The sequence below is a fragment of the Cynocephalus volans genome, chromosome 16 (genome assembly GCF_027409185.1).
Source record: "Cynocephalus volans isolate mCynVol1 chromosome 16, mCynVol1.pri, whole genome shotgun sequence".
Lineage (NCBI taxonomy): Eukaryota > Metazoa > Chordata > Mammalia > Dermoptera > Cynocephalidae > Cynocephalus > Cynocephalus volans.
The window spans coordinates 21,965,733-21,989,086 of record NC_084475.1 but is presented as its reverse complement, the minus strand read 5'-3'; the positions used below and the strand labels follow the sequence as shown (position 1 = coordinate 21,989,086).

Below are 23,354 nucleotides of genomic sequence, written 5' to 3'. Positions count from 1 at the left end.
CTTCGCCGCGCCGCTGTCCTCCGCCGGGTGTGTGGGAGGCGGGGCCGGGCGGGGAGGCGCTCGCTATTGGCCGTGCGGCGGGCGGGGGGGCGGGACCTGGCGGGGAGGCGCTCACTATTGGCCGCGCACGGCGGGTGGAGGAGGCGGGGAGGTGCTCGCTATTGGCCACGCGCGGCGGGCGGGGGGGACGGGGCGGGGCGTGCGGGGCGAAGGCGCACGCCATTGGCCCCGCGCGGCGGGCGGGGGGGACGGGGCGGGGCGTGCGGGGCGAAGGCGCACGCCATTGGCCCCGCGCGGCGGGTGAGGCCCGCGTGAGGGTGCGGCGCGTGCGCGGGCGGCTGTGGGCGCTCGCAGTCGCCGGAGGTGGCCGGAGGCCGCCGCTGAGGCCATGATCCGGGACGGGCGCGGGGCGGTGGGCGGCTCCGAGCGGCCGGGCCCGGCGGGCAGGCGCGCCGTGCGGGTGTGGTGCGACGGCTGGTGAGCGGGGCGGGCAGGCGCCGCGGGCTGGCCGGTCTCCCTGCGGGTCGCGGCGCCGGCCGTTGCGGGACCCGGGCCCGCGCAGGCTCGCGTCCGCCCTCGGCGTGCGGCGTTGCTGCTGGGCGGCCGGAGGCGTCGCTGCGGCGAGCCCGGAGAGCCCAGCGTCGTTCTCGCGAACGGGCGCGCTGCTCCGCGGTGGGCGGCAGAGTCACCCGGCAGCACGGGCCCTCCTGCGGGCGAGAACGCGATGCGTCTTCTCCGCGAGTCGGACGGATGGGTTGTCAAGTCCGGGGCCGCCAGCAAGCGAGAGGAAAACTGCCCCTCCCGAGCGTGCGCTCCCTGACGCGCTCGAAGAGGGGCCCCGTCTGGCCAGCCTGGGGCTCGCTGGGAGGGCAAGCAGCGCCTGCGCCTCTCGCCAGGGGGAAGGAATGTGGCTTCCTGTCAATGGACTCTGACCTTGGCACCAGCCGGCCCCCGCCCCTGGACAGCCACAGGCTACAGAAGCTGCACCCAGAGCCACCCCCAACCCGTGCTCTGCTGCCCCTGGCCCACCTTCTGGCCCGTCCTGCCCAGCCTGTCCTTAGGCACATGGGTCTTCCAGACTTTACCCCAGGACCAGAACCCTACGGCCCCACCCCACTTGTCTGCTGGAGACCCATACGCTGGGGCGGGGGGTGGTGGGTGGCCCTGCTGGGAGGAGGTAGGGGGCACTGGGTGGAGTAGCTCTGTACATGGTGTGGGGCTGTCCCTGGAGAAGCAGGGACAACTTTGCCTACTCATGAGGGATACGGGAGTCCTGGAAGGAAGCAGGTGAACACCAGGGCCCCCAGGCCTGTGGAGAACCCCGCAGCTGTTCCAGTGCCGTGGGAGGCACCTGTGGCCCAGCCTGTGGCAGGATGCCATGTAGCCCCAAGCTTAAGAGTTCCCTTGTCACCAGACCCGGATTTGAGTATAAAAGCTCTAGAACTGGGTGACAGAGAAGTGGCTATTCACCCAGACAGCTACGCCTTGCTGCATTTCTGGAGGCCGTGGTTTAGGAAACAGGATTTTCCCAGGCCAGTGATTCCCAGGGCCTTGCTCTTTGGTTGGATTTGTGGTTTTGTGCTGGCCCCAGGAACTGTTTACTTGTCTCAGGGTAGGTAGCACAGAATTCTTCTCCGCCCCCAAGATTAACATGATTTTTGTGTGTGTGTGTGTGTGTGACCGGTAAGGGGATCACAACCCTTGGCTTGGTGGCGCCCGCACCGCGCTCAGTCAGTGAGCACACCGGCCATCCCAATATAGGATCCGAACCCGCGGCGGTAGCGCCGCTGCGCTCCCAGCGCCGCACTCTCCCGAGTGAGCCACAGGGTCGGCCCAACATGATTTGTTTAATATTTAGAATGACTGCCCACAGCAGTTTGTATTTGGTGAGGGGAGAGGATGTGGCCAGAGCCTACCCTGAGGTGGGATATAGGGCTGTGCCGCTTCCAGCCAGTTAGAGTCTTCTGTGCACTTGGCAGACTGCTGGACCAGCTGGGCCTTGTCCGTCCCTGGGTCCCCCACCCTTGCTGGAGCTGAGCATACACCTACTCGCAGAAAGCCCGGGCCCAGCCGGATCCTGGGGGAGAAGTTCCTGTGGGGAGTGGCTTCTCAGAGGGCTTCCTAAGGAGTCCTTGGAGGAGTAAAGCTGTACCCCAGCCCCCCACGGGGTCCACCTGGTCCCTATCCTCAGCACAGGGGCTGACCATTCTTTGTCTCCACAGCTATGATATGGTGCATTACGGCCACTCCAACCAGCTGCGCCAGGCGCGGGCCATGGGTGACTACCTCATCGTGGGTGTGCACACTGACGGTAGGGTATAGGTCCGCCGTGCCCCACAACCTTCCAGGGGCTGCCCCTGTTGACTGAAAGCCTGCAGGGTCCTGGGAATGCCAGGCCCAGCCAGGGTTTCCTTACCCAAAGCATGGTTGTGAGAGAGCTTAGCAAGCTCGGCCCAGCCCCAGCCGAGAGTGTCCTAAAGCCATTCCCATCTTGCATCTTCTGTCTTGAGCTAAGAGACAGGGGCTGCTGGAAACCACGACCAGTGCAGTGGAAGCCCACGGCCCCCAACTGGCTCCAGAGACATTCAGGGGCTGAGCTCTAAGTCATGAGGGGACCCCTTACTGCCTGAGCCTCTTGTTGGGCGAGGGAGCCATACAGGCAGCAGACACATCCCGTGCACCCTGTGTGGCCACAGAGGACAGAGCGGTGGCCACTCGGATGTGGTCCTGTCCTGTGGGCTGACGGCCTGGTGGGAGAGACAGCTTGTCCACCGTGAGGCCTCGTGTAGTTACAGACCCTGCTCAGTGTTGAGGAGGGGGCCTCCTGCGGAAGCGGCTGGCAAGCCAGGGTCACCTGTCCTGTTCTCTCCTTTCCTCTGGCCCTAGAGGAGATCTCCAAGCACAAGGGGCCCCCGGTGTTCACTCAGGAGGAGAGATATAAAATGGTGCAGGCCATCAAGTGGGTGGACGAGGTGGTGCCCGCAGCCCCCTATGTCACCACGCTGGAGACGCTGGACAAGTATGACTGCGACTTCTGTGTCCACGGCAGTGAGTAGGCAGGGGCTGGGGGCCTGGGGCAGCGAGGGCACTCAGGATCAGACCTCCTGGTGGGGTGTCTGCAGGTGGTAGGGCTCCTCACCCTTTGGAGCACATGGAGCCCTTTGAGGATCTGAGAAAGCTTTGGGCCCCTCTGCAGAAATGAGCACATGTATGCCGGGCCTGAGAGGGTCCTGGCCCTCAAGGTCTTTATGGCTTTGGGGTAAGAATCCTTGTTCTTGCTTGTGTGTTTCCCCTTAGATGATATCACACTAACTGTAGATGGTCACGACACCTATGAGGAAGTGAAGCAGGCTGGGAGGTACAGGTGAGTGCCTGCAGCTGTTCAGGGAGTGGGCATGAGGGTCCCTCCTAGATCTTTCTTTGCTGTTTCCCATAGCCTGTGATGGCCATGTCTGGGCCTGTCTTCTCATGGCCAGGACTGGGAACTGGAGGCAGGGAGTTATTGTGGTGTGGCCTCAGGACCCTTGCTGTGTGGCAGACCCCAACCCATGGCCGCAGGGCAGCACTGCAAGGCAGAGCTTTGCAAGGATGGTGACATTCGTTGGCATGGCGCTGTCAAACAGTAGGACTGTGGCTGGTGCCACTGAGGAGCTGGCTTTTTATTTTTAACTAACTTTAAAGTTCCAAGTGCAGCCCGTGGATCCTGCTGGGGTGGTGCAGCCCAGAGCTCCCTTGGCAGAGTATGCGGCAGGGCGGGGCCTGGGTGTGAGGGAGGCCCGAGGCCAACGGCAGGATGGACACTGAGCTGCTGCCACTGTCCCTGGCCTGTCACTCCTCCATATTGGAAACTTGGGGTGCAGTGATTCTTCATATTTCTTCTGCTCCTGTCGTCGTCTTCGGCTAATGAGAGCACAGTGGCCCTCCTGTTCTGGTTTACATTTCTTGTGGTGGCCGAGAGCAGTGGGGAGGCCCCGTCTGTGGGGCGGCCCCGTCTGTGGGACAGCTGTGGGCTTTGCCCCAATCAGGGCTGCTGGTGCCCCTTAGGTGGTGTTAGCTGGAGGCAGAGCCTCACAGTGTACCCCAGGGTGAGAACCCCGCCTCCTCTGTCCCTAGAGAGTGCAAGCGCACCCAGGGTGTGTCTACCACAGACCTTGTCGGCCGCATGCTGCTGGTGACCAAGGCCCATCACAGCAGCCAGGTGAGTATGGGGGCTGCTGGGTGGAATCCCCGAGGTCTCACGGTTGAGGACATTGCAAGGAGGGAGGGCGCACCTCCGTGCCACTCTCAGGGTCATCCTGACCCCCCACGACCCTCTCCCCTTCGTGGCTCCAGGACAGCGACCTGCCCGGTCTTGGGGCTGGTCACGTCTAAAGGGGGAAGCTCCTGAGGCCCACTCTACCCTTCTGTGCAGGAGCTGTCCTCCGAGTACCGGGAGTATGCAGATAGCTTCGGGAAGGTGAGTGTGACCCGTGGGGCCACCTAGGAATGTGGATGCTGGGCTGCCACTAGGGCCTCCTCTGCCCCCTGTCCCAAGCCATTCCTTGGGGAAAACTGGCCCAGAGTATCCCCCCCCACTCCCTTCCCAGCACTGACCAGGTACTGACTGCCAGGCTCAGCCAGCTGGCGGACGCCAGGAGGGAGGACAGGCAGGAAGTGGCACTAGCTGGCCGGCCACAGCAGCCACTGCTTGGAGGAGGAGCAAGGACTGCCTGTGTACAGGTGGCCTCTAACCAAGTGGCCTGGCCCTTTCTCCCATTGTAGCCCCCTCACCCGACACCTGCTGGGGACATACTTTCCTCAGAAGGCTTCTCCCAGGTGACCAGATGGTGGCCTCATGGGTGCCGGCTCCCCCAGAGGGCTGTGTCCTCCAGCCACTGAGCTCTGCACCTCCTCCCTGTGGTTGGTCGCTGGGCTGAAGTGGTGTTGGCTGCAGTGGCCACTGGATGGAGACACAGTCGTGCCAGCTGCAGTGGCCCCACATAGCCTGGTGGTGGTGTGTCCCCTACCCATTCCCCTGCTCCTTCCCCTGCCTAGGAACAGTCTGAGTGAAGGTCACTGGGTCGCTGGCAGGCTGCAGCTAGGCGCTTGCAGTCCTGGCCTGCCATGCTCCCTGCATCTGCTCCTGCAGTCCCACGCCTGTGCTTCCCAGGGTCAGCCCCAGTCTCAGCAAAGTAGCCCTGGGGGGGGCCTCTGCCGCTGACCAGCTTCCTCTCTCGGCTTACAGTGCCCTGGCGGACGGAACCCCTGGACAGGAGTGTCTCAGTTTCTGCAGACCTCCCAGAAGATCATCCAGTTTGCTTCTGGGAAGGAGCCCCAGCCAGGAGAGACGGTCATCTATGTGGCCGGCGCCTTTGATCTGTTCCGTATCCTCTTCTGGGCCTCTGCTGCTCCACATCCAACCATGTGGCGGTGGGTCTGGGGGGCCTTGCTGACTCCTGGACAGGGCCAGGGTGCAGGAGAATGGTGGTGAGGCCAGTGGGTACAGGACATCGGGGGCTTCAAGCTTCCTTCCTCTTTCACTTCTTAACATGAGTGCAGACATTGGGCACGTGGACTTCCTGGAAAAGGTGCACGGGTTGACGGACAGGCCCTATATCATCGCCGGATTGCACTTTGATCAGGTCGCTGCCCAGCACCCATTCATTCCCCCAGCACCCTGGGCAGCTGATGGGCCCTGGAGGCCCTCAGTGGGCTCCTGGGTCAGTGTTGGGCATAGGTGGCCTTTGGAGGAACAAGGCTCCAGGTGCCTGGTGAAGGCAAAGGAGCACCCCTGGGGGGTGAGCTTTGGCCTCTTCTGAGGTCCAGGGCCATTTTGTCCATGGGGGCAGGCACCTTTCCCGCCTTCCCACAAGGGACAGCTGGAAGGGGGCACACCTGTCCCCCTGAGGTCTCCATGCTGAGCCAACCTCGCTCTGGCCCTAGGAGGTCAACCACTACAAGGGGAAGAACTACCCCATCATGAATCTGCACGAGCGGACCCTGAGCGTGCTGGCCTGCCGGGTGAGTGTGGCGGGAGCCAGCACAGGAGCGGGAGATGTCCCCGACATTTCCCTCCCCGGGCCTCCCTGAGCCAGGGCAGGGCCTCTCGGGTCTCTGGCAGTGCCCCACCCCAGCACCCCCGATTCTGGGGCACCCGCCCACCTCTGATTAGTAACGTAGGGGGTGGGGTGGGTGCCATTGGCAATGTTCTTTTCCACCCTTGAGGGCTCCTGGGGACACAGCAGCCTTAGGCTCCCCCAGCCACGCTGTCCCCATCCCTGCTTGCTCAGCGGCATCCTCAGTCTGGGTCTGGGCCATCTCCCATCACTCTCCGGCCCTGGCTTTGGAGCAAGGACTGAGTGAGCTGCTCTGTACACTGTCCCCACAGTATGTGTCAGAAGTGGTGATTGGGGCCCCATATGCAGTCACAGCAGAGCTTCTGGGTCACTTCAAGGTGAGGATCCTGCTGGGCTGGGAGCATGGAGCTGGGGATGGCACTTGGGCTAAGGAAGGGGCAGGGTCAGCTCTCCCAGTCCAGGGCCTGCACTGGGCCATTGACTGTGCCAGCAGCTGCCTCCCTGGCGAGGTCTCCTGACTCTCCCTCTGTCCCCAGGTGGACCTGGTGTGTCACGGGAAGACAGAGATTATGCCTGACAGGGATGGGTCTGATCCCTACCAGGTGGGTCATGGTGGCCCTCACTGGGCTTGGAAGGCTGCTTCCCAGCCACCTGTGGCCTCACCATGCCTATCTGGGAAGTGGGCATGGTGCTTGTATCCCTCTGGGGCAGAGCAGTTGGGCAGGTCTCCGCGTGGGCAGGAGAGACCCTAATCTCATCCCTCCTCCCTGGGCCTCCAGGAGCCCAAGAGAAGGGGCATCTTCCGTCAGGTTGACAGCGGCAGCGATCTCACCACAGACCTCATTGTCCAGAGGATCATCAAGAACAGGTGAGGTTAGCCCTGGTAGGCCTGGTGCGGGGGCCGCGTGGAGCAGCTAGTGGCGGCAGGCCCCAGACCTAGGCGCACAGTCACCCTCTCACCCAGCTTACCCCAGCCCGGCCCTCCAGATTAGAGTACGAGGCACGAAACCAGAAGAAAGAAGCTAAGGAGCTGGCCTTCCTGGAGGCCATGAGGCGGCAAGAGGTGCAGCCCTCGGGAGAACAGCTGTGACTTCTGACGCGGAGGAGCATGGTTCTGGAGAGCCCTCGGTGCCAGGTGGTCCTCACCTTGCTCTCCTGTGTCCTAGAGTTTGGCTGTTATGATCCTTAAGGAAGCCACAGTGCCACCTCTTGCTGGCCTGGCTCTGGGAGGGTGGTGTGGGGGGACGCTGCCTCCCGCCTGCCTGCAAGGTGTCCATTTTGCGGCAGGCACGCAGCCCTCTCTGTTAAGCTACTCAGAGAGGGTGCCTAGCACAGAGGGGCGGCCCAGCAAGCAGGATGAGCAGAGGCTCTGCGTTGGGTTCCAGCTGCCGTGCTCCATCCTGTCCCAGAAGCTCCCTCTGACCCTGGACGCCTCCTGCTGCCTGGGCTGGAGGCCACGCTGCCTCCCCCCTTCTTTGGTGGGAGGCACAGAGGGACCCCAGGACTGCCCCTTCCTTCTCTGGGTGCAGACCACACACGCTCTGCCCTCTGGCGCCCCAGCACCCGGGCCTGGCTCTAGCAAAATGCGCTTGTCCCTCCCCAGCCAGCTCTGCTGCTCTTCAGACGGATTCTGTTCTGTTCTGTGCCTCACCGGCTGATGTAAATCTCTTTGGTGCGACCAAATAAAGCCTGGTGAGCAGTACTGTGTCGGAACCCCCTGTGGAGAACCCTGGGCCCTACTCCCACTGTCCACCTAGCAGGGATATAGAAGAGAGAAGGGAGTGAGTCAAGCGTCCCCTTTGCTCCATGGTCTGTCTCAAGGAAGATGAGGAGCTCAGCCCTGTGCTTCTCCCCAGGGCCACAGGATCTGAGTCCCCCTGAGCTGCAAGTCACCCGTAGACTCATCAGAGAGGGCACAGGGGCTGCCTGGCTGCGGAGAGGGCAGGGCCAGCCCTGAGTATGCTGCTGCCAGGACCCAGGAGATGGGACTGGGGACTGTCCCCTCAGCCACAGCAAGTGGAGCCCAGGGCCCAGGTCAGCGCCCCAGAGAAATGTCCACCCATGCAGGGTGAGAACTCACCCACCGTGGCAGGCCCAGCCAGCAAGGCACACTGTGGGATGGGGGACACCCTAGGAGGCAGGCCCAGGCCCTGGAATTCTTGAGCTTCCTGCCCCCTGCTCCCTCAGACTCCACAGGGCCAGAAGGGGTGGGGAAGAGGGAGGCAGGCAGGGGCCCCTGCTCATGCTCTAAAAAACTCAAAAGTCAGCTTAGGAAGATTTGGCTCTGAGACCTAAGAGCTCTAGACGGTGGGGGTGGGAATCAGCCTGCTAAGTTAGACGAGTGTAGGCCAGGGAGGCCCCTGGAGCCTGGGCCGGCCATGGCCCCACAGAGTCCCTCCTAGAGCCCTCAAGGCCATAGAGGGGCTGCTTCCCCATGGGTTGGGGGAGGGGTGGGCCCAGAGCCTTGGGAAGGCTCAGCCACCATTGTGCCCAGCTGTGTTGGTGAGTCTGAGGGCCTCTAGGCAGCCCCGGCCATAGGGGTACAGTCTCATCCTCCCCCGGACCTGTTCACCTGGCTGCCCCCTCCTCCCTGGCCCAGCCTGGAAGGCCCTTTTGTTCTTTAATTCATTGAACACATAGTTACTCTGTGCTCAGTCCTTCAAGATGTTTCGGGAGGGGCTCTAGAGAGGGTGAAAGTCAGGATTCCAGGCAGGAAGGTCACCTGGGGGGTTGTGGTTAGGGGAGGCTTCTCTAAGGCAGATGTGTGAGACCTCACAGCTGGTGGGAACACAGGTGGTGCCTCCTGAAGGGATCCAGGAACTTTCTACGGAACCCAGATGTGTGGAGTTGGGGCTGCAAACATCAGGGAGAACAGCCTCTGGTGGGTTCAGAGAAGACTCTGGAAGGCTCTGAGAGCCAGGCAGGGCAGGGGCCTACAGAAGGTCTCACAGGGCAGAGTGATGGGGTCACAGCAATGTTTTCCGTGTAGTGGGGTCCGGGGGTCCTAGGGGGAGGGTTTTAGGACAGCTTGGTGGTCTGAAGGACCTGGGAATTGCCTGTGCCCAGGGCCTGGTGGGGAGTCTTGGGCTGAACCCCTCACCCATGTGGGAGATCCCCTGTGCTGACTCCCTCAGTGGCACACCCTGGTCCCCTGCTTTGTGGAGGAGGGAGGCCAGGGAAGGGCAGGCCGGCCTGGCCAGAGGAGCGGGCGCTCCGCGGGGAGCTCGCCGGGCCAGGCAGGCTCTCCTCTCGTGGGCTGCCCTTGGCGGGGTCTAGGGACTTCCGGGCCCCTTTCCCCTCGAGGCCCCCCGGGCCTGCCCTCCAGCGACCCGCACTCAGACACCCGCTGGACTTGTCGTATACTCGTTTAGCCATTTACTTCGGGGGCGGGGCTGGGGGCTCCTGGGGCAACCTCCCGTGCCCGATGGTGGGCTCTGGCGGTCCCTGAGGGGGGCAGTGGGCGTAGGGGTGCGGCAAGGTCCGGGTTCGGGCTCAGGCGCCGCGGCAGTCGGCCGCGCGCAGCGACAGGAAGACGTGAGCCGTGCACTGGAAGGTCCCGCGGCCGTCGGGGAGCCGCTGGCAGCTCTGCAGGTTTGGGGCGACGTCCTCGACACACACAGCCTGGGAGGAGCGGGGTGAGGGTGAGGGGCCGCCCGCGCCGCCCGCCGCTCTCCCCCGCCGCCCGCGCCCGCACTCACGAGGCTCCGTAGGCCGGTGCGCAGCTCCGGGGATGCGCCGGCCCGGCCCTGGGGTCCCGCCCCGACGGGGGACTCGGAGCGCTGCGCGTTCGGGGACCCGCGGAAGCCAGACAGCAGCCCCGCGGCGCGCCCCACCGAGTAGCGGCTGGACCCGGCCGTCGGCTTGTACCACGCGAGGCCGGGCGGCGGTAGCAGCAGGCACAGCGCCAGGGCGGCGGCCACCAGTGTCGCGGGCCGGGCCATGGGTACACGGGCGGCAGGCGGCGCAGCGTCGGGGCTCCGAGCAGCCGCAGCCTCGTCCGCACCTTATATCTGCGCCGGGGGGTGGGGGTCCGAGCCGCCGTCGCGCGCCGGGCGGGAGGGCTGGGGACGCGGAGGACACGTTGAGCCCCCCCATCCTGGAGGAAGAAGCGGCGCTGAGTCAGCGCCTCGCAGGCGCAGGGGAGCCCTGGAGGCTTCCACGGGTCCATCGCCCCCTCGCACCCCACCCCTGCCAACCTCCGGTTTCAGGCCATACCCGGGCTGGGAGGGCGCCCGGACCCTCCCAGGCTGCTCCCACCGACCCAGAACTGCACCGGTGGGACCTCAACGGGAGGAGGGGAGGGCTTGGCTGCATTGAGCCCTCAACGGCAAGAGTACCCCAGCCTTGGGAGTCACCTCCCCAGAGTCCCCAGTGCTCCTGAGTCTGGACAGAGAGCCGCTCACTGCACAGCGCCTAGAGGGCAAAGGGGGCTATTTCTCCCACCCGAAAGGGGAACTGACCCCGTGGCCCAGGGCTTCTTGACCAGAGGCATAAAAGTCCACAGGTGGGCATGGGGGCCATCACCGTTCCATGTCCGTGGGGGAAGGTCCACCCACAGGGCTGCTACTGGCGAGGCCCTCCAGGAGGAGGGCGGCAAGGTCAGGCCCCTGGCCCGGGATCCCAAGGCCTCTCCCTGCCCAGTTCTGCCCCTGGGGTGGGTGGCCTGGGAGCAACTTCCATCTGTCTGTGCACCTCAAGCCTTTTCTCCGTTCATTCAGTGGCCCAAATACTCTAGTCACAAAGAGAAGGAAACACATCGCTGCCCAGCAGAAGGGCAGGCAGACATGTATTTTTCTTATTCTTATTTTTTTGTTGTTGGCGCCTGGCTGGTCTAACACCTACTATGTGCCAGGACCCAGGAGATACATAGGATACTTGTCTTTGCCTTCAGGAGGCTGCGGCCAGCCAAGTGGGGAGGGGCGCATGGAGCTGGTGGCAGGACAGACCAGGGGTGACAACAAGGGGGTGCTTCCAGGTGCTGACCTCTCCTCCAGGGGCTTCTGTGCCTGCTTGGGGAGGGCAGCAGGCGGAGGTTATATTATGAGGAGCTCACAGGGGCCCTGAGCTTCCTGGGAGGAGGCAGATGGCAAAACAATGAGGAAGAATAAGCCTGAATCAGGGACCACATATGAAGGAGGAGGGGGCACAAGCCCAGAGTCCCCGGTTGGGTTTGTGACCTCCCCGGGAGAGCAGAGACTTCAAGGTGGGGGTGGGCAGGCAGGCAGCTGTAAGTCAGCTCCACAGGGGACAGAGGGCACTGAGGACAGGACCTGGCTAGAGCCTGGGGATAACAGAAGAGGAGACCCAAGTGCAGGGAAGCCAGGGCGGAGGCTTTGAGGCTTTCAGGGTTAAGAGGTGAGCCGGGGAAGGCTCACAGTCCTCACGGGCACCTCCTGTCACAGAGGAAGAGAATGCAGCCGCAGCAGAGCAAACTCGCTAGGGTAGCTGCCAGGAGAGGGGAGGGCATTCAGGGCAGGGAGGCAGGTGGGCACAGGCCAGCGTGAATAGGAAGCCTGGGACCCGGGGGGGGGCCTGACCCCATTGTGCCCAGAAAGTTCAAATCCACAGATCACATTCTGCAGGCCTGCGGTGCACCCCATCAGTCACACCCCATCTGCTGTGAGGGTCTGCCTTTCCTCCTGAGCTGTGGGCTCCTCCCGACTCCCCAGGGCTGGCACCAGTGCCAGACACAGAGATATTATACAGACAAGACGTTATGGAGCAGAGCAGCCTGCCCAGAACCTGCCAGATGTGTTTGCAGAGCTGACAGGAGTACTCCAGGGGAGCACCAGGCAGGACCACCAGTCCGCCTATGACAGGTGACATTGGCCAGCGAGCTCACTCAGGGGCACCCCTTCCTCTCACCTTATGCTCCCCAAATGTCCTTGTCACAGTGTGTGTTTTTTAAGTATTTCCTCCCCAGGAAAGACACCGGCACCGGGGGCCCTGGCAGCTGTGTTTCTGGGCAAGGGGCTGGTGACCTTTCAGTCTGGTGAGGGTTTGGTTCCCAGGGCCTCCTCTCCAACAGAGGAGAAGACGAAGCTCACCAACACAGGTAGAGCAAGTGTCTAGGTGGCTCATACTGGCCATGGAGCATGGACCCCACAGGGGTGGGGGTTATCGAGAACGCGGCAGGGGAAACGGTGCCAAGGACTCCCCAGGGTGTCTTGAGACATGCTGCCTGCAGTGGTCTCTGTTCAGAAGCCGCCTGCAACTCCCAGGGCAGGGACTGCTGCTACCCCAGTGGCTGCCACCCCACAGGAGTTGTGGGGAACAGAGGTGGCCAAAGGAGTCTCCCAAAGGGTGTCGTTCCCTAGGTAGGGGAGGCCCTCAGACATCTGGGACACCCGACCCTACGCAGGGGAGTCGCAGCACCAACTAGAAGATGACTTCAGTGAGAGCTAGGGGAGGGACGGAGAAGACAGGCTGTCACGGGATTCCCAGCACAGCCCATCTCCTCGGCACCACTACGGCCTGCTCAGGGATGTCATCCTCCCACCAGTAGGGTCCCTGGGCCCTGGCCAGGCTTGCATCAGGCTAGAGGACCTCCTGTGTCTCCCATCTGCACAAACATGGCCCAGGCCCTGGCTCTGCTGTCTGCTCCCACTCTCCTCTCCTGCCTCTCTTCCCGGAGGTGTGACTCAGGGTTTGATGAGGGCCTCCGCAGCGCTTCATCAACATGTTTATTCATGAGCGTTTTGTGTCAAAACACACCGAGGCTGCATCGATATTCCAAGCAAGCCAGCAACCAGAGGCCTCCAGCAAGGCTTGGGGAACTTAATGAACTTTGCTTATTAGATAAAAGTGTCAATGTGATGGAAAACAAGGGCAGCTCCAGTCCTCATTTCAACTTCACAACAGCCCCGGGGACCGTTCCCAGCAGACACCATGGCCACCCAGTCCCAATGCGAGGCGGTGTCAGGTCGCGGGAAGCTGTCTGGGTGGGCGCAGTGGGTGCTGGGGCCACCTCACTCCTTGAACTTCCACTCTTGGCGGCACATGGGGCAGTGCTGCTGCACCTGCTGCGCGTTGAGCCACTTGAGGATACAGTGCATGTGGAAGCAGTGCGAGCACTGGCCCCACACCAGGGGGCAGTCATCGCCAGGCACCTTACCTGAGGAGAGGGCGGGAGGGGACAGTGTTAGGGAAGGCCCAGCCAATGGCAAGTGACAGCCAGGCAGGGACCCAGGCCACAGCTCCAGCACAGGCCGGGGGGCCAGAGCCTCTCGTGTCTCATGCTTCAGAGAAGACAGAAACCAGGAGTGTTACCTGCTCATTCCCATGCACAGCCCGCCCACCTCCCACAAAGATTTGCAATGACGTAGGGCTGCAGCAGTCCCTCTGCCCTCAGCTGGGCAAGAGCAGCTCAGAGGGGAGCTCAGCAGCATCCTTGAGGCTGGCCCACCAAGCCTCCCATGCCTGACAGGCAGGGAGAAAGGGCCTTGTCTGACCTCACTGGCCCTGTCCCTCTGCAGACACCTGATCTGTGATGCTAAGAAGGCAACAACGTTAATTGTTAAGGCACCAAGAAGACTCACATCAGAGTAGTGAACTATTCTTCCTGATCCAGGGGAGGAGGGTGAGGCTGTGGGACCCAGAAGATTCCTTCCCTAGACAACAGGGCCCGTGAGCAGCAGGGTGCTATCTTCCGTCTCTTTCCTGTCTGCAGCCTGGAAGGATCCCACCTTTAAAGCTAGGGGCATAGGGCCGGCCCGTGGCTCACTCGGGAGAGTGCGGTGCTGATAACACCAAGGCCCCGGGTTCGGATCCCATATACGGATGGCCGGTTCGCTCACTGGCTGAGCGTGGTGCTGACAACACCAAGTCAAGGGTTAAGATCCCCTTACCGGTCATCTTTTAAAAAAAAAAAAAAAAAAAAAAAAAAGCTAGGGGCACAGACTGCAGGTACCTGCCTCATGCACCTGGAAATGCTTCCTCTGCAGAGAGGGCTTGGTGCAGAGAGGGCCCCTCCATATCACTCATGATCAAGAGAAACAAGTGTCCCTAATTTCCAAGAACATAGAACAGTCCATGGAACAGCTGGAGCTAGCAGAGCACACCGACTCCTCCAGTCCTGGCCCCACATCAGGGTCTGCCTGGCATCAAGGAGCTAAAGCGCATTGCCCCCACCCTGCCCTGTGGGTGCCATTCCTAGTAATGCCGCTCCTGGCCCCCACTAAGACCCCCCAACCCTGGCATTTCCAGCCTTGGCAGAACTCTGCTTGAAATCACCTGCCTGCAAGCCCGTAGATGGGGCACCCTGCTAGCCCACTGATGAGAAGTTTCTGGGCCATTCTGTCCACTCATGGGAGGGCTCCCTTGGATGAAGGTGATACTCTGCTGTAGTGACGTTCCCCACACGCAGCCTGCCTGGGGTATCTGCAGGTCAGGTGGATACTCTGAGAGGATTCAGCAAGAGCTTGCTGGTGTCTTTAGGACACTATCTTTTTCACTCAAACACCTCTTGACAGGACTGGTCTAGGTCATGGAGTGTGTTCTCTATTGCCCTCAAGCCCTCAAGCTCCCAGAGTCTCTGTTGCATTTAGTCACTTTGGATTTCTCATAGGAGCTCAATTTTAGCAAGAGAAATCCAGTGCTACTTAACCTGTATAGAAAGCACATTAGACTTGTCAAATATTTCGTACATTAAAATTGGCTCACTATTAACTTAAGAGCCAGCAAGCCCAAAAATTAGACTCTAAATGCCCTACTCTCCACAGTCAATAGGCCCCATCTTAACAAAACCTGTGCACACCATACAAGCGTGGAGATGCTGACTGCTCTTCAGTGTAAGATCCTGTCTGGATGCCCGTCACAGGCCCAGCTGGCCCGGTCCTGGCTGAGCTCCATAGGCTGGGTGTGGGTCCCCCATGTGGTCAGCAGGGCAAGCAGCTCTGGGCCTGCAGTAGCAGTGCCATCTTTAATACACAGGTTCAACCGCCCACACTGGTGAGGCCAGAAGAGGCGGCTGGGCTGGCCGCTGCTAACCATGCCTTTGAGGACTTTCAAGAAGTTAATAACCTGTTGCTCTGGAATTTGGAAGTGCTCGCCCTCAGGCTCCCATAGTCTTTGTTGTGCCCTTAAGAGCAATTTAAAAAGAAATTAATGGTCAGAGTTTGGTGCTGATAACACCAAAGTCCAGGGTTCCATCCTTGTACTGACCAGCCACCAAAAGAAAAAAAAAAGTGATAAGATTAAATAGAACCAGATCTCCTGTGTTCAGTAAAACCTAATCAAGTAGAGTCAATCAATGATTTCCTGTTTACATCCTACACTTTGGATTAAATCAGAATGGATTAACTCTGCGAGATGAGATTTCTTTTCAGCCAGCGTAGATGTAAAAATTGAGCCCAGAATAAAAAGTATTAGTACTAAAAATCAGTAATTTTATTTTCACTTTCAGAAGCAAAGCCACTGTCCTCTTGGGAGTCCCTCTTGTTCTCCCTGCGCAGAGCCCTGACTCTTGCTTCTGTTTTACATTCATTTGACTCAGACTTAAAACCAAATTCCCTGGTGCAAAAACCTGCTTTTAACTAAAACGTAATCAAGCATTTCCACTTCACAGAAGGTACTGGGGACAGAGGAATACTGCAAAAGATACCACAAAGAAAAAACTCTGATAAAACCTGAAGGCCGGTCACTCTGCAAGACAACACACCATGTTTTTAAGAGACAAATGTCTCAGAAAACCCTAAAAGAAGGGTAGAGGAGGAGCTGTTCTAGATTAAAGAGCTGAGAGACAGAGCAATGTAGAAATGTTGAATCCCAGCTCAAACTACCCAATCATAAAAAGACATTTGCGGAAGCTGGTGGAATGATAGTCATGTTGTCAGATGTTACAACAGCGGGGGGTAAAAAGACAAACAAATGAAATGTGGTGTGATATATCATGTTTGTGATTTACCTTAAAATACTTAGGCCCACAAGGGATGTACTTCACTGTTCTTCAGTGTGCTGGGCAGGGGGTGTCCTTATACCATTCCATTGTTTGTTCGAGAATGTTCAAATTGAAAATGTTAACAAATCTCTTTTTGTCCCATGTGTTTAACTGCTGAGTCTGATCACAATAATAGGCAACAAACTTCTCATAGGCAACACGGGCCCAAACTGCCTGGCTTTTTTTTTTTTTTTTTAAAGATGACTGGTAAGGGGATCTTAACCCTTGACTTGGTGTTGTCAGCACCACGCTCTCCCAAGTGAGCCAAGGGCCGGCCCCTGTCTGGCGTTTTTTTTCTGTCAACTCTTCCTCAGGAAAGAGAAACTAAAACCCAGGGATTTTGTGCAGGTATTTACCAGGAGCCTCCGAGGCTGGGAGAAGGCAGAACTCAGAGAGAGACACTTACAGTCAGGACAGCAGCCATTAAATGCCATCCTGCAGATGCCGCAGTTTTCGTCGTTGGCCACCCACAGCCAAGTGGCCACGCCGTTCCAGCACTTAATCTTCACCTTCATGGCAGCGGAGCCTGGGGACTGAGGGGACGAGGATTATCAAGCTAAATTTAGTGTGCGGAACCAGAACCGGCCCAGAGGGTCAGCGCTGCGGGGGAGCTACTGGAGAATCCACTTGTCAAGAACTGTCTGCGAGAAGTCCCTTTAGCCAGGGCGAGGGGGAAGGAAGGAAGGGGAAAGGGAGAGAGGGGGAGAAGGGGCCAGGCAGGTACACACTTCTCTCCAAGCGGGGGACTCGGCTCCTCGGTGGTAGGGAGATCACTTTTGGGAACACAGGGCGCTTTCACAAGTTTGGTTTAGCCACACATTCAGGGCATCTTCAAAGAGCTCAAGTTCCACCTTGAGATCTATGAAACAGCGCGCTGGTTTCCACTGATAAATTGCAAAAGCGTGTCATCCTACACTTTTAAAGGATATGGTTAGCAAAAAAGATGACAGCTCACTGGGGGGGAGGCGCACGTGGAGACCAGGAATCCCGCTCACTGTGTCTCCACCTTCAGCGGAAAAAGCAAACGAGAACAGGCCGACGGCCCGTGCGCACCCGCCCGCCGCCCGCCGGGGTCGCGCGCCCCGGAGTTCAGCCCGCGCTCAGGGCCAGCGACCCCGCGGCAGCCGAGCGCACGGCCTCGGGCGGCGGAGACCACGGCTGCGAGCCGCGCCGCGGAAGCAAACCGGCCTGCGCCCCCGCCCCGCCGCAGAGCCGCCCGCCCAGCCGCCAGGGCTGCCCACCCGACCAGGCAGGGAGGGGTGCGCAGGCCCCGCCCCCCGGGCCTCCGCCCAACTCGCGGGCCCCTCCGCCTACCTCAGCACGCGCAGCCCCGCCCGCCCTTCCGTTGGCGGTGCCGGCCTCCGCGCGGGAAGGTATAAAAACGACCGCGGCTGCCGGCGCCCCCACAGCAGCGCTCGTCGAGCCCCGTGCCGCCGCGCGCACGCGCTCCCGCCCCACGTCCGCCGCTGCCCAATCAGCGGCAGCCCCCAGGCCGCGCGCCGGAAGGCTCCGCGCGGCGCCTGAAGTGACGCGCCGGCGTGCTGACGCGCGGGCTCCAGGCCGAGGCCCGATTCCGCGCCCGCCATGGCCGACAAAATGGACATGTCCCTGGACGACATCATTAAGCTGAACCGGAGCCAGCGAGGCGGCCGCGGTGGGGGCCGGGGCCGCGGCCGGGTCGGCTCCCAGGGCGGCCGCGGCGGTGGGGTGCAGGCCGCCGCGCGAGTGAGCCGAGGCGGCGGGCCTATCCGGAACCGGCCGGCCATCGCCCGCGGCGCGGCCGGCGGCGGCAGGAACCGGCCGGCGCCCTACAGCAGGGTGAGTGCGGGGTTGGCGGGCCGGGCAGGCGGGAGCGGCGGGCGGGTCGGGTTGGCCCGCGGCGGAGCCCGGCCGCGGGCGGAGGCCGGGGAGCGAGCCGCCCGAGCCGGCGGTGCGTGCCGGCGCCGGGGCGGGCGGGGGTGCGGTCTCGCGGCCGGCCCGGCCCGGCGGCGGGGACCCTCCCCGGCTCTTTGTCTTGGCGGGGCGCCGGGGCCGCGTGGCGGCGGGAGCGGAGGGGACGCGGGGCGCGGCGCGGCGGCGGCGGGAAGTTAGTGGCCAGGGACTGAGAAGTGGCGCCGCGGCGGGATCCTGGGCCCCGGGCTGGGACCGCCGCGGCGCCGGTGAGGGCGGGAGGCCCCCTATTCGCGCGTTCCTCCCAGGCCTCGGCTGAGGGAGGCCTGCGGTGGCCGGGAGGGCAGGGAGGCCGTGGGGAGAGCCTTACGGTCTCTTTCTGTTCCCGTGCCTTACTTTCTTCAGCCGAAACAGCTTCCCGACAAGTGGCAGCACGACCTTTTCGACAGCGGCTTCGGCGGTGGTGCCGGCGTGGAGACCGGTGGGAAGCTGCTGGTGTCAAATCTGGACTTTGGAGTGTCAGACGCCGATATTCAGGTAAGAGGAGACCCTCCCGGGGGGCTCACCACCCTGAACAGAAGGGATCGTGTTGTTTGGGAAGTGGTCCTGAACCCTCTTCCCGCCCTAGGAGAGTGAACCCTCCCGGCCGTCCCAGGGCCAGCCACTGTGCCCTTGTGCAGGGCTGCAGGACAGACTCGGCCCCAGCGTACCCCAGAGGTGTGCTAGTTAAGAGTCTGCTGAACACTGGACCCCAGCGTGGCCTGAGGAGCTGCTGCTTTTCCTTACTAGGAAGTGTCTGTGAGGGAAAGTCCTCTGCTCAGGCCTCCAGTTCCTAACAGGGACAGAGATTGGTTGGATGTGAGTGGTCCCAGTGTGTTACTGACAGACCTAGGCCGCTTGCTTTTTTAATTTTTGTGCTCGTTTTAGTGGATCAGTGGGTGAAAAAAAGTCTCTTCTGTAACTGACAAAAGAGGTGGTACCTGTGGATTTTTCTGGCTCTGTTCACCAGGAGTCGTGTGTCTTATAAGGATCTTGTATCCTATAGTCTTATCACTCTTTTTCCTACACACACGTTTTGTCAGCGTTGTGATTGTCAAACACGTCTTTGGTTGAAGCTTTTTTTGTTTGTTTGTTTGTTTGTTTTTTAATTGAGCCCCAGAGGCATTCGAGTTTGTTTTCTGGTTAAGAAACGACTTCTTGGGAATCCATCTTGGAGATGGTTGGGTCAGGGTGCTGGGCCTTCTTCCTGGGTTCAGTGTCCCAGAGCACAGACATTTGGCTTTGCCTTGGGGGACAGAGCAATACTGATGAGCACTCACAGTGTCTCAACACTTTTTTTAAGGTGGTTTCTGGCATCCCCTGGAAACCGCTTTTGGTGAACTCCACCTCCCGCTGTGCCTGCGGCCGGAATAGCCCCGCACTCTGGGTTCCCTCTCCAACTCCCAGCCTGCCTGAGGTCAGGGCAGTTTCCATGGCAGCGCTTGACTTCAGACTTTGCGGCAGGCTTGAGTAGGAGGAGAGGGAAAGGTGAGCCAGAATCTGCCGGGGGGGTGGGGCTGGGGTCAGTTCTCCGGAACCAGCGGGCCCTCTGAGCTGGTCTGGTGCATGGGACGGCTTCCCTTGCTCTTGTTCCTGGCCTTTGCTGTTTCTTAGAACAGGCCTTGGGTGTGTTGTACATTTTCCTTTGTTGAAGAAGACAGTGACTTAGTCTTATGCCCTTTATTAGTGGGCTTTGCAACTTCCTTACCTGTGTCTTGGTACAGATGTCAGGTCCCCAGGTTGGCAGGAGCCCTCAGACCCAGGTGCTCTTGGAAGTTGCTATCCCTCCTGTCCCTTCCCTTTCCTCAGTTCCCATTACCACTGCCCTGCTCCCTTTATATACGTCTGCCTCCAGGGAAACACCCCCAGCAGCTCACACTTGCAGGGACTGTCTCTGGGCTGCCCACCGGAAGGAAAACAGCTTTGTTGCTTTGCTGATAAGTCGTATTTTCAACACCCAGGAACTCTTTGCTGAATTTGGAACGCTGAAGAAGGCAGCTGTGCACTATGATCGCTCTGGCCGCAGTTTAGGTACGGCAGATGTGCATTTTGAGCGGAAGGCAGATGCCCTGAAGGCGATGAAGCAGTACAACGGCGTCCCTCTGGACGGTGAGCAGGGCGGGCTGGGTGGCTGGGGCTTGGCGTCCGTGCAGGAGCATGACCGGCTCCTCTGGCCGAGGACACCTTGCATTCGGCCCTTTGTCTCTCTCTTCCGTTCTGCCCCCCCTCACGCTGCCCCGCACATCCGGACCAACCTCTTGTGAGCCCCCCTCCTTCAGCTCCTTCCGGAAGATTCACTTCTGTGAAGCCTTCTGAGAACTGCCATAGCACGCCTCTGAGTGCGGGCTGTAGTCGTAAAGACAAGGTACCGCTTCTTCTTCCGTCAGGTCACCTACACCTGTCCACCCATGAGCACCCCTGACATCTGACCAAACAGCCCGCCCAGCCTGGCCGAGAAGGAGTGAGCAGGTGTTCGGTGGGGTTGTCCTCGCCGTTCTGTTCTCCCACCGGTATCTCCAGGCCATTTCCCTTGTCAGGGGCATTTAAGACGCACACGGCCCTTTCCAGTGTTTGCATGGAGACAGGGTGTGGTGCCACCTGTGTCGTCTCAGAACCTCTGACCAGAAGATGCCCTCTTGTGCTCTTTGCCACAGGGCGCCCCATGAACATTCAACTCGTTACATCACAGATTGATACACAGCGAAGACCTGTCCAGAGGTGAGCCCCGGGGACATGGGGTTGGCCTATGGTTTAGTGCTTCATCCTTGGCCTTTACATGTGTGTGAATGAGTTCTGTCTTTCTTGCCAGTGTAAACAGGGGTGGCATGACTAGAAACCGTGGCTCCGGAGGTTTTGGTGGTGGTGGCGGCACCCGGAGAGGGACCCGTGGAGGCAGCCGGGGTAGAGGCCGAGGCACTGGCAGGAATTCAAAGCAGCAGCTTTCTGCAGAGGAGTTGGACGCCCAGCTGGATGCCTACAATGCCAGAGTGAGTGCCACAGTGGCACTGTCGTGGGGCGGCGCAGCTGGGGACCCACCAATGCCAGGGTGGGGGAGCTGGAGCTCCTTTAGTGAGAATCTCTTTTTCCTCTGTTGCAGATGGACACCAGTTAAACAGACCAGCAAATCCGTGCATGGAACAGGACCCAGATTTCTCGTCTGTGCTCCCTAATGGGAGGAAGGGCGACTGGGCTGTGTGGCCAATGATGGATTTGTTTCTTTATGTTTTAAAATAGGATTTAAAAACTCATGTAAAGTTTTTTCTTTTTTTTTCTTTTTTTTTTTTTTTTTAATTCTGGAACAGACCTGTTTTGTACTGAGTTATTTTTGGGATAAATTTTACTGGTTGCTGTTGTGGAGGGGGTGGCATTTCCACCTCTTCCATAATAAAATAGAAACGTGTGTAGACCTGGAGCTGTGTGATTCGTCCTGCTGTCGCAGCCCTTGCCTGGGCCAGAGCCCTGGAGTCTGCCCTGGGCAGAAGAGGAGGGGCTGTCGGGAGCAGCCCGTCTGTGGCACCTGGCACGGGGTCAGTGTTGCTACTCCTGGAGGAGCGCGGCTGCCCTTGTTCCTGTCTCCGTTCCCACCGCTCCCAACTCCTTACTCTCTGACTCGATAGGTGGGAGGACACCAGAGCAGTAGTGGCCCTTGGCTTGGAGCTGCCTGTTCCCTTGGTGCCTGCACCACAAGGTGAGGGGATGGGGAGGGCTGGGCCACCCTGGCTGGGGTCCAAAGATGCCTCACGATGGGAAGATCTCCGGGCTGTTCCTTGTTCTCACATTCTGGTTCTCAGAGAAACCTGGATCCTGCAGGTCTGACTTTGTAGTACAATTCCTTCGTTCTTGCGTCGCCAAGTAGTGCTGTCTTCTTGATTGTACATTTGTAAAATAGCTGGTGGAGGCTGTGGCAGAATCTCTTGTCCTTTCAAGAGCAGGGCATGGAGGGTAAGCCTTGTGCCATCTGATGCTGGGTTGCTGACAGCATTTTGAGGATGGAGGTGGCAAGGAGAGGTGAGCTCCAGAGTCTTGGAGAGGACTAAAGGTGGGGTGACTGTGGTGCGAGTCGTTACGCTGTGGGAGCCTCCCTGCAGGGTGGGCTCTTCCACGCTTGAGGCGAACCTGCCTGCATCACGCAGATGGAGTGTGACTAAGGGAGGCCGTTGAGCTGTGAGTGACAGAGACGCTACTTCCCATCAGCGGCCGCCACTTGAGCAGGCTGCTGCATGCCAGCCAGAGTCATAGGCTGGCAACACAGATGCACAGGATGACTAATCTTTGCCCTCTAAGGAGCCCAGGCTGTCAGGGGGCAGGATTATCAGGTACCCGGTTCTATTGCCGTGGCTGCGAGGAATGGGTGTGAGAAGGAAAAGTTGGCTCATCTGGTCGGAGGCAGGCTGTCCCTGAGGAGGTATCCTCGGGCTGGCCCTCAGGTGTTGGGGCAAGACCTGGACAGGCATATGCCCAGCAGAGAGATTGCTTGCTTGCTTTTTTTGTTTTTTTAAAAAAGATTACCGGTAAGGGGATCTTAACCCTTGGTTTGGTGTCGTCAGCACCACGCTCTCCCAGTGAGCTAACTGGACATCCCTACATAGAGATCTGAACCTGTGGCCTTGGTGTTATCAGCACCACACTCTCCCAAGTGAGCCACGGGCCGGTCTGGGGACACTGCTTTCTGCAGAAGGTTGTAGGACTTCCTTGCCAAGTCTAAAAAGTGGGAGAGAGAACCTCAAGAGGCACTAAATGCCGGGACTGACCAGCACTGCTGGTTTGGCAGAAAGTTGATGGCTTAACAGGCTTTTGGAGGGAGGAATGACCAAGATTTGGAGGCCTGTTGGCATTCTCAGAAAGGAGGGCCCTGGGGGGCTGGGTGGGTGGACGTCAGTGCAGAGAAAGTCCCAGGGAGAAGCAGGCTGAGGGGACGGGCCGTGACTGTAGGCCTGCACAAGAGCGTTGCTTTGAGCTGAACGTCTCCAGTCTGGCAGTTGGCACCTGGACACTCTGAAAGTAGGTAATGTGGCTCAGGGAGGGCTGGAGGTAGCAGGAGAAGTGGGGAGAGTGGCATCTGGGAGTGCAGGCTGGTGCTGGGGGACCCATGGAGGGCTATCAATGCAGGCATTGCCCACAAAGGAGGACGGTGGTGACTGCTCCCCCGGGGTGGGGGGAGCTTGGGTCTGGATGCCGCCTGGACTTGGGGGCGGTAAGTAGCAGAGCTGGGCCAAGCCTCTTAATCGTATTAAGCCTTCGCTTCCTTATTTGTGAGACAAGGGAAACCTCATTTTACTGTAAGGGCCAGAGGACCCTGTAAACCAAGGGCGCCTTGGGCAAGCCAGGCTGTCTGGTCACCTTCCAAAGGGCAGGCCAGGGCTTCTGACCAGGGAATAGGGACCCTGTGCCCAGCACTCTGCCTTCTCATGCAATAGGGATTGACTGAGTGA

At 60.0% G+C, this 23,354-nt stretch overlaps 4 protein-coding genes across 7 annotated transcripts; 2 read left to right on the top strand and 2 right to left on the bottom strand.

The window, feature by feature from the left end:
* Positions 1-342: 342 nt before the first annotated feature.
* On the top strand, positions 343-7,743 carry PCYT2 (phosphate cytidylyltransferase 2, ethanolamine). Of its 4 annotated transcripts, XM_063080523.1 has the most exons (14): positions 343-477; positions 2,223-2,311; positions 2,887-3,048; positions 3,298-3,364; positions 4,114-4,198; positions 4,412-4,456; positions 4,762-4,815; positions 5,225-5,363; positions 5,539-5,621; positions 5,923-6,000; positions 6,368-6,433; positions 6,593-6,658; positions 6,836-6,924; positions 7,044-7,743. In XM_063080523.1, exons 1-14 carry the CDS (start codon positions 389-391, stop codon positions 7,144-7,146), a joined length of 1,215 nt encoding a protein of 404 aa, XP_062936593.1. In that variant the 5' UTR covers positions 343-388; the 3' UTR covers positions 7,147-7,743. The 4 variants fall into 4 exon arrangements, with proteins under 4 accessions (XP_062936593.1, XP_062936590.1, XP_062936592.1 ...); XM_063080520.1 differs by lacking the exon at positions 4,762-4,815; XM_063080522.1 differs by lacking the exons at positions 343-477; positions 4,762-4,815 and adding an exon at positions 1,194-1,612 and having other exon boundaries at positions 2,887-3,019.
* A 1,805-nt stretch (positions 7,744-9,548) lies between these two features.
* Positions 9,549-9,997, bottom strand: NPB (neuropeptide B). The gene is made up of 2 exons (XM_063080285.1): positions 9,755-9,997; positions 9,549-9,677 (listed from the first exon to the last, which is right to left on the bottom strand). The coding sequence occupies exons 1-2, from the start codon at positions 9,995-9,997 to the stop codon at positions 9,549-9,551; spliced, it is 372 nt and encodes a 123-aa protein (XP_062936355.1).
* A 2,724-nt stretch (positions 9,998-12,721) lies between these two features.
* On the bottom strand, positions 12,722-17,448 carry ANAPC11 (anaphase promoting complex subunit 11). The gene is made up of 3 exons (XM_063081186.1): positions 17,308-17,448; positions 16,400-16,526; positions 12,722-13,170 (listed from the first exon to the last, which is right to left on the bottom strand). The coding sequence occupies exons 2-3, from the start codon at positions 16,506-16,508 to the stop codon at positions 13,025-13,027; spliced, it is 255 nt and encodes an 84-aa protein (XP_062937256.1). The 5' UTR covers positions 16,509-16,526; positions 17,308-17,448; the 3' UTR covers positions 12,722-13,024.
* Positions 17,449-17,510: 62 nt separating this feature from the next.
* Positions 17,511-21,334, top strand: ALYREF (Aly/REF export factor). The gene is made up of 6 exons (XM_063081070.1): positions 17,511-17,811; positions 18,289-18,420; positions 19,884-20,031; positions 20,577-20,640; positions 20,732-20,909; positions 21,020-21,334. The coding sequence occupies exons 1-6, from the start codon at positions 17,578-17,580 to the stop codon at positions 21,032-21,034; spliced, it is 771 nt and encodes a 256-aa protein (XP_062937140.1). The 5' UTR covers positions 17,511-17,577; the 3' UTR covers positions 21,035-21,334.
* The last annotated feature ends 2,020 nt before the right edge of the window (positions 21,335-23,354 follow it).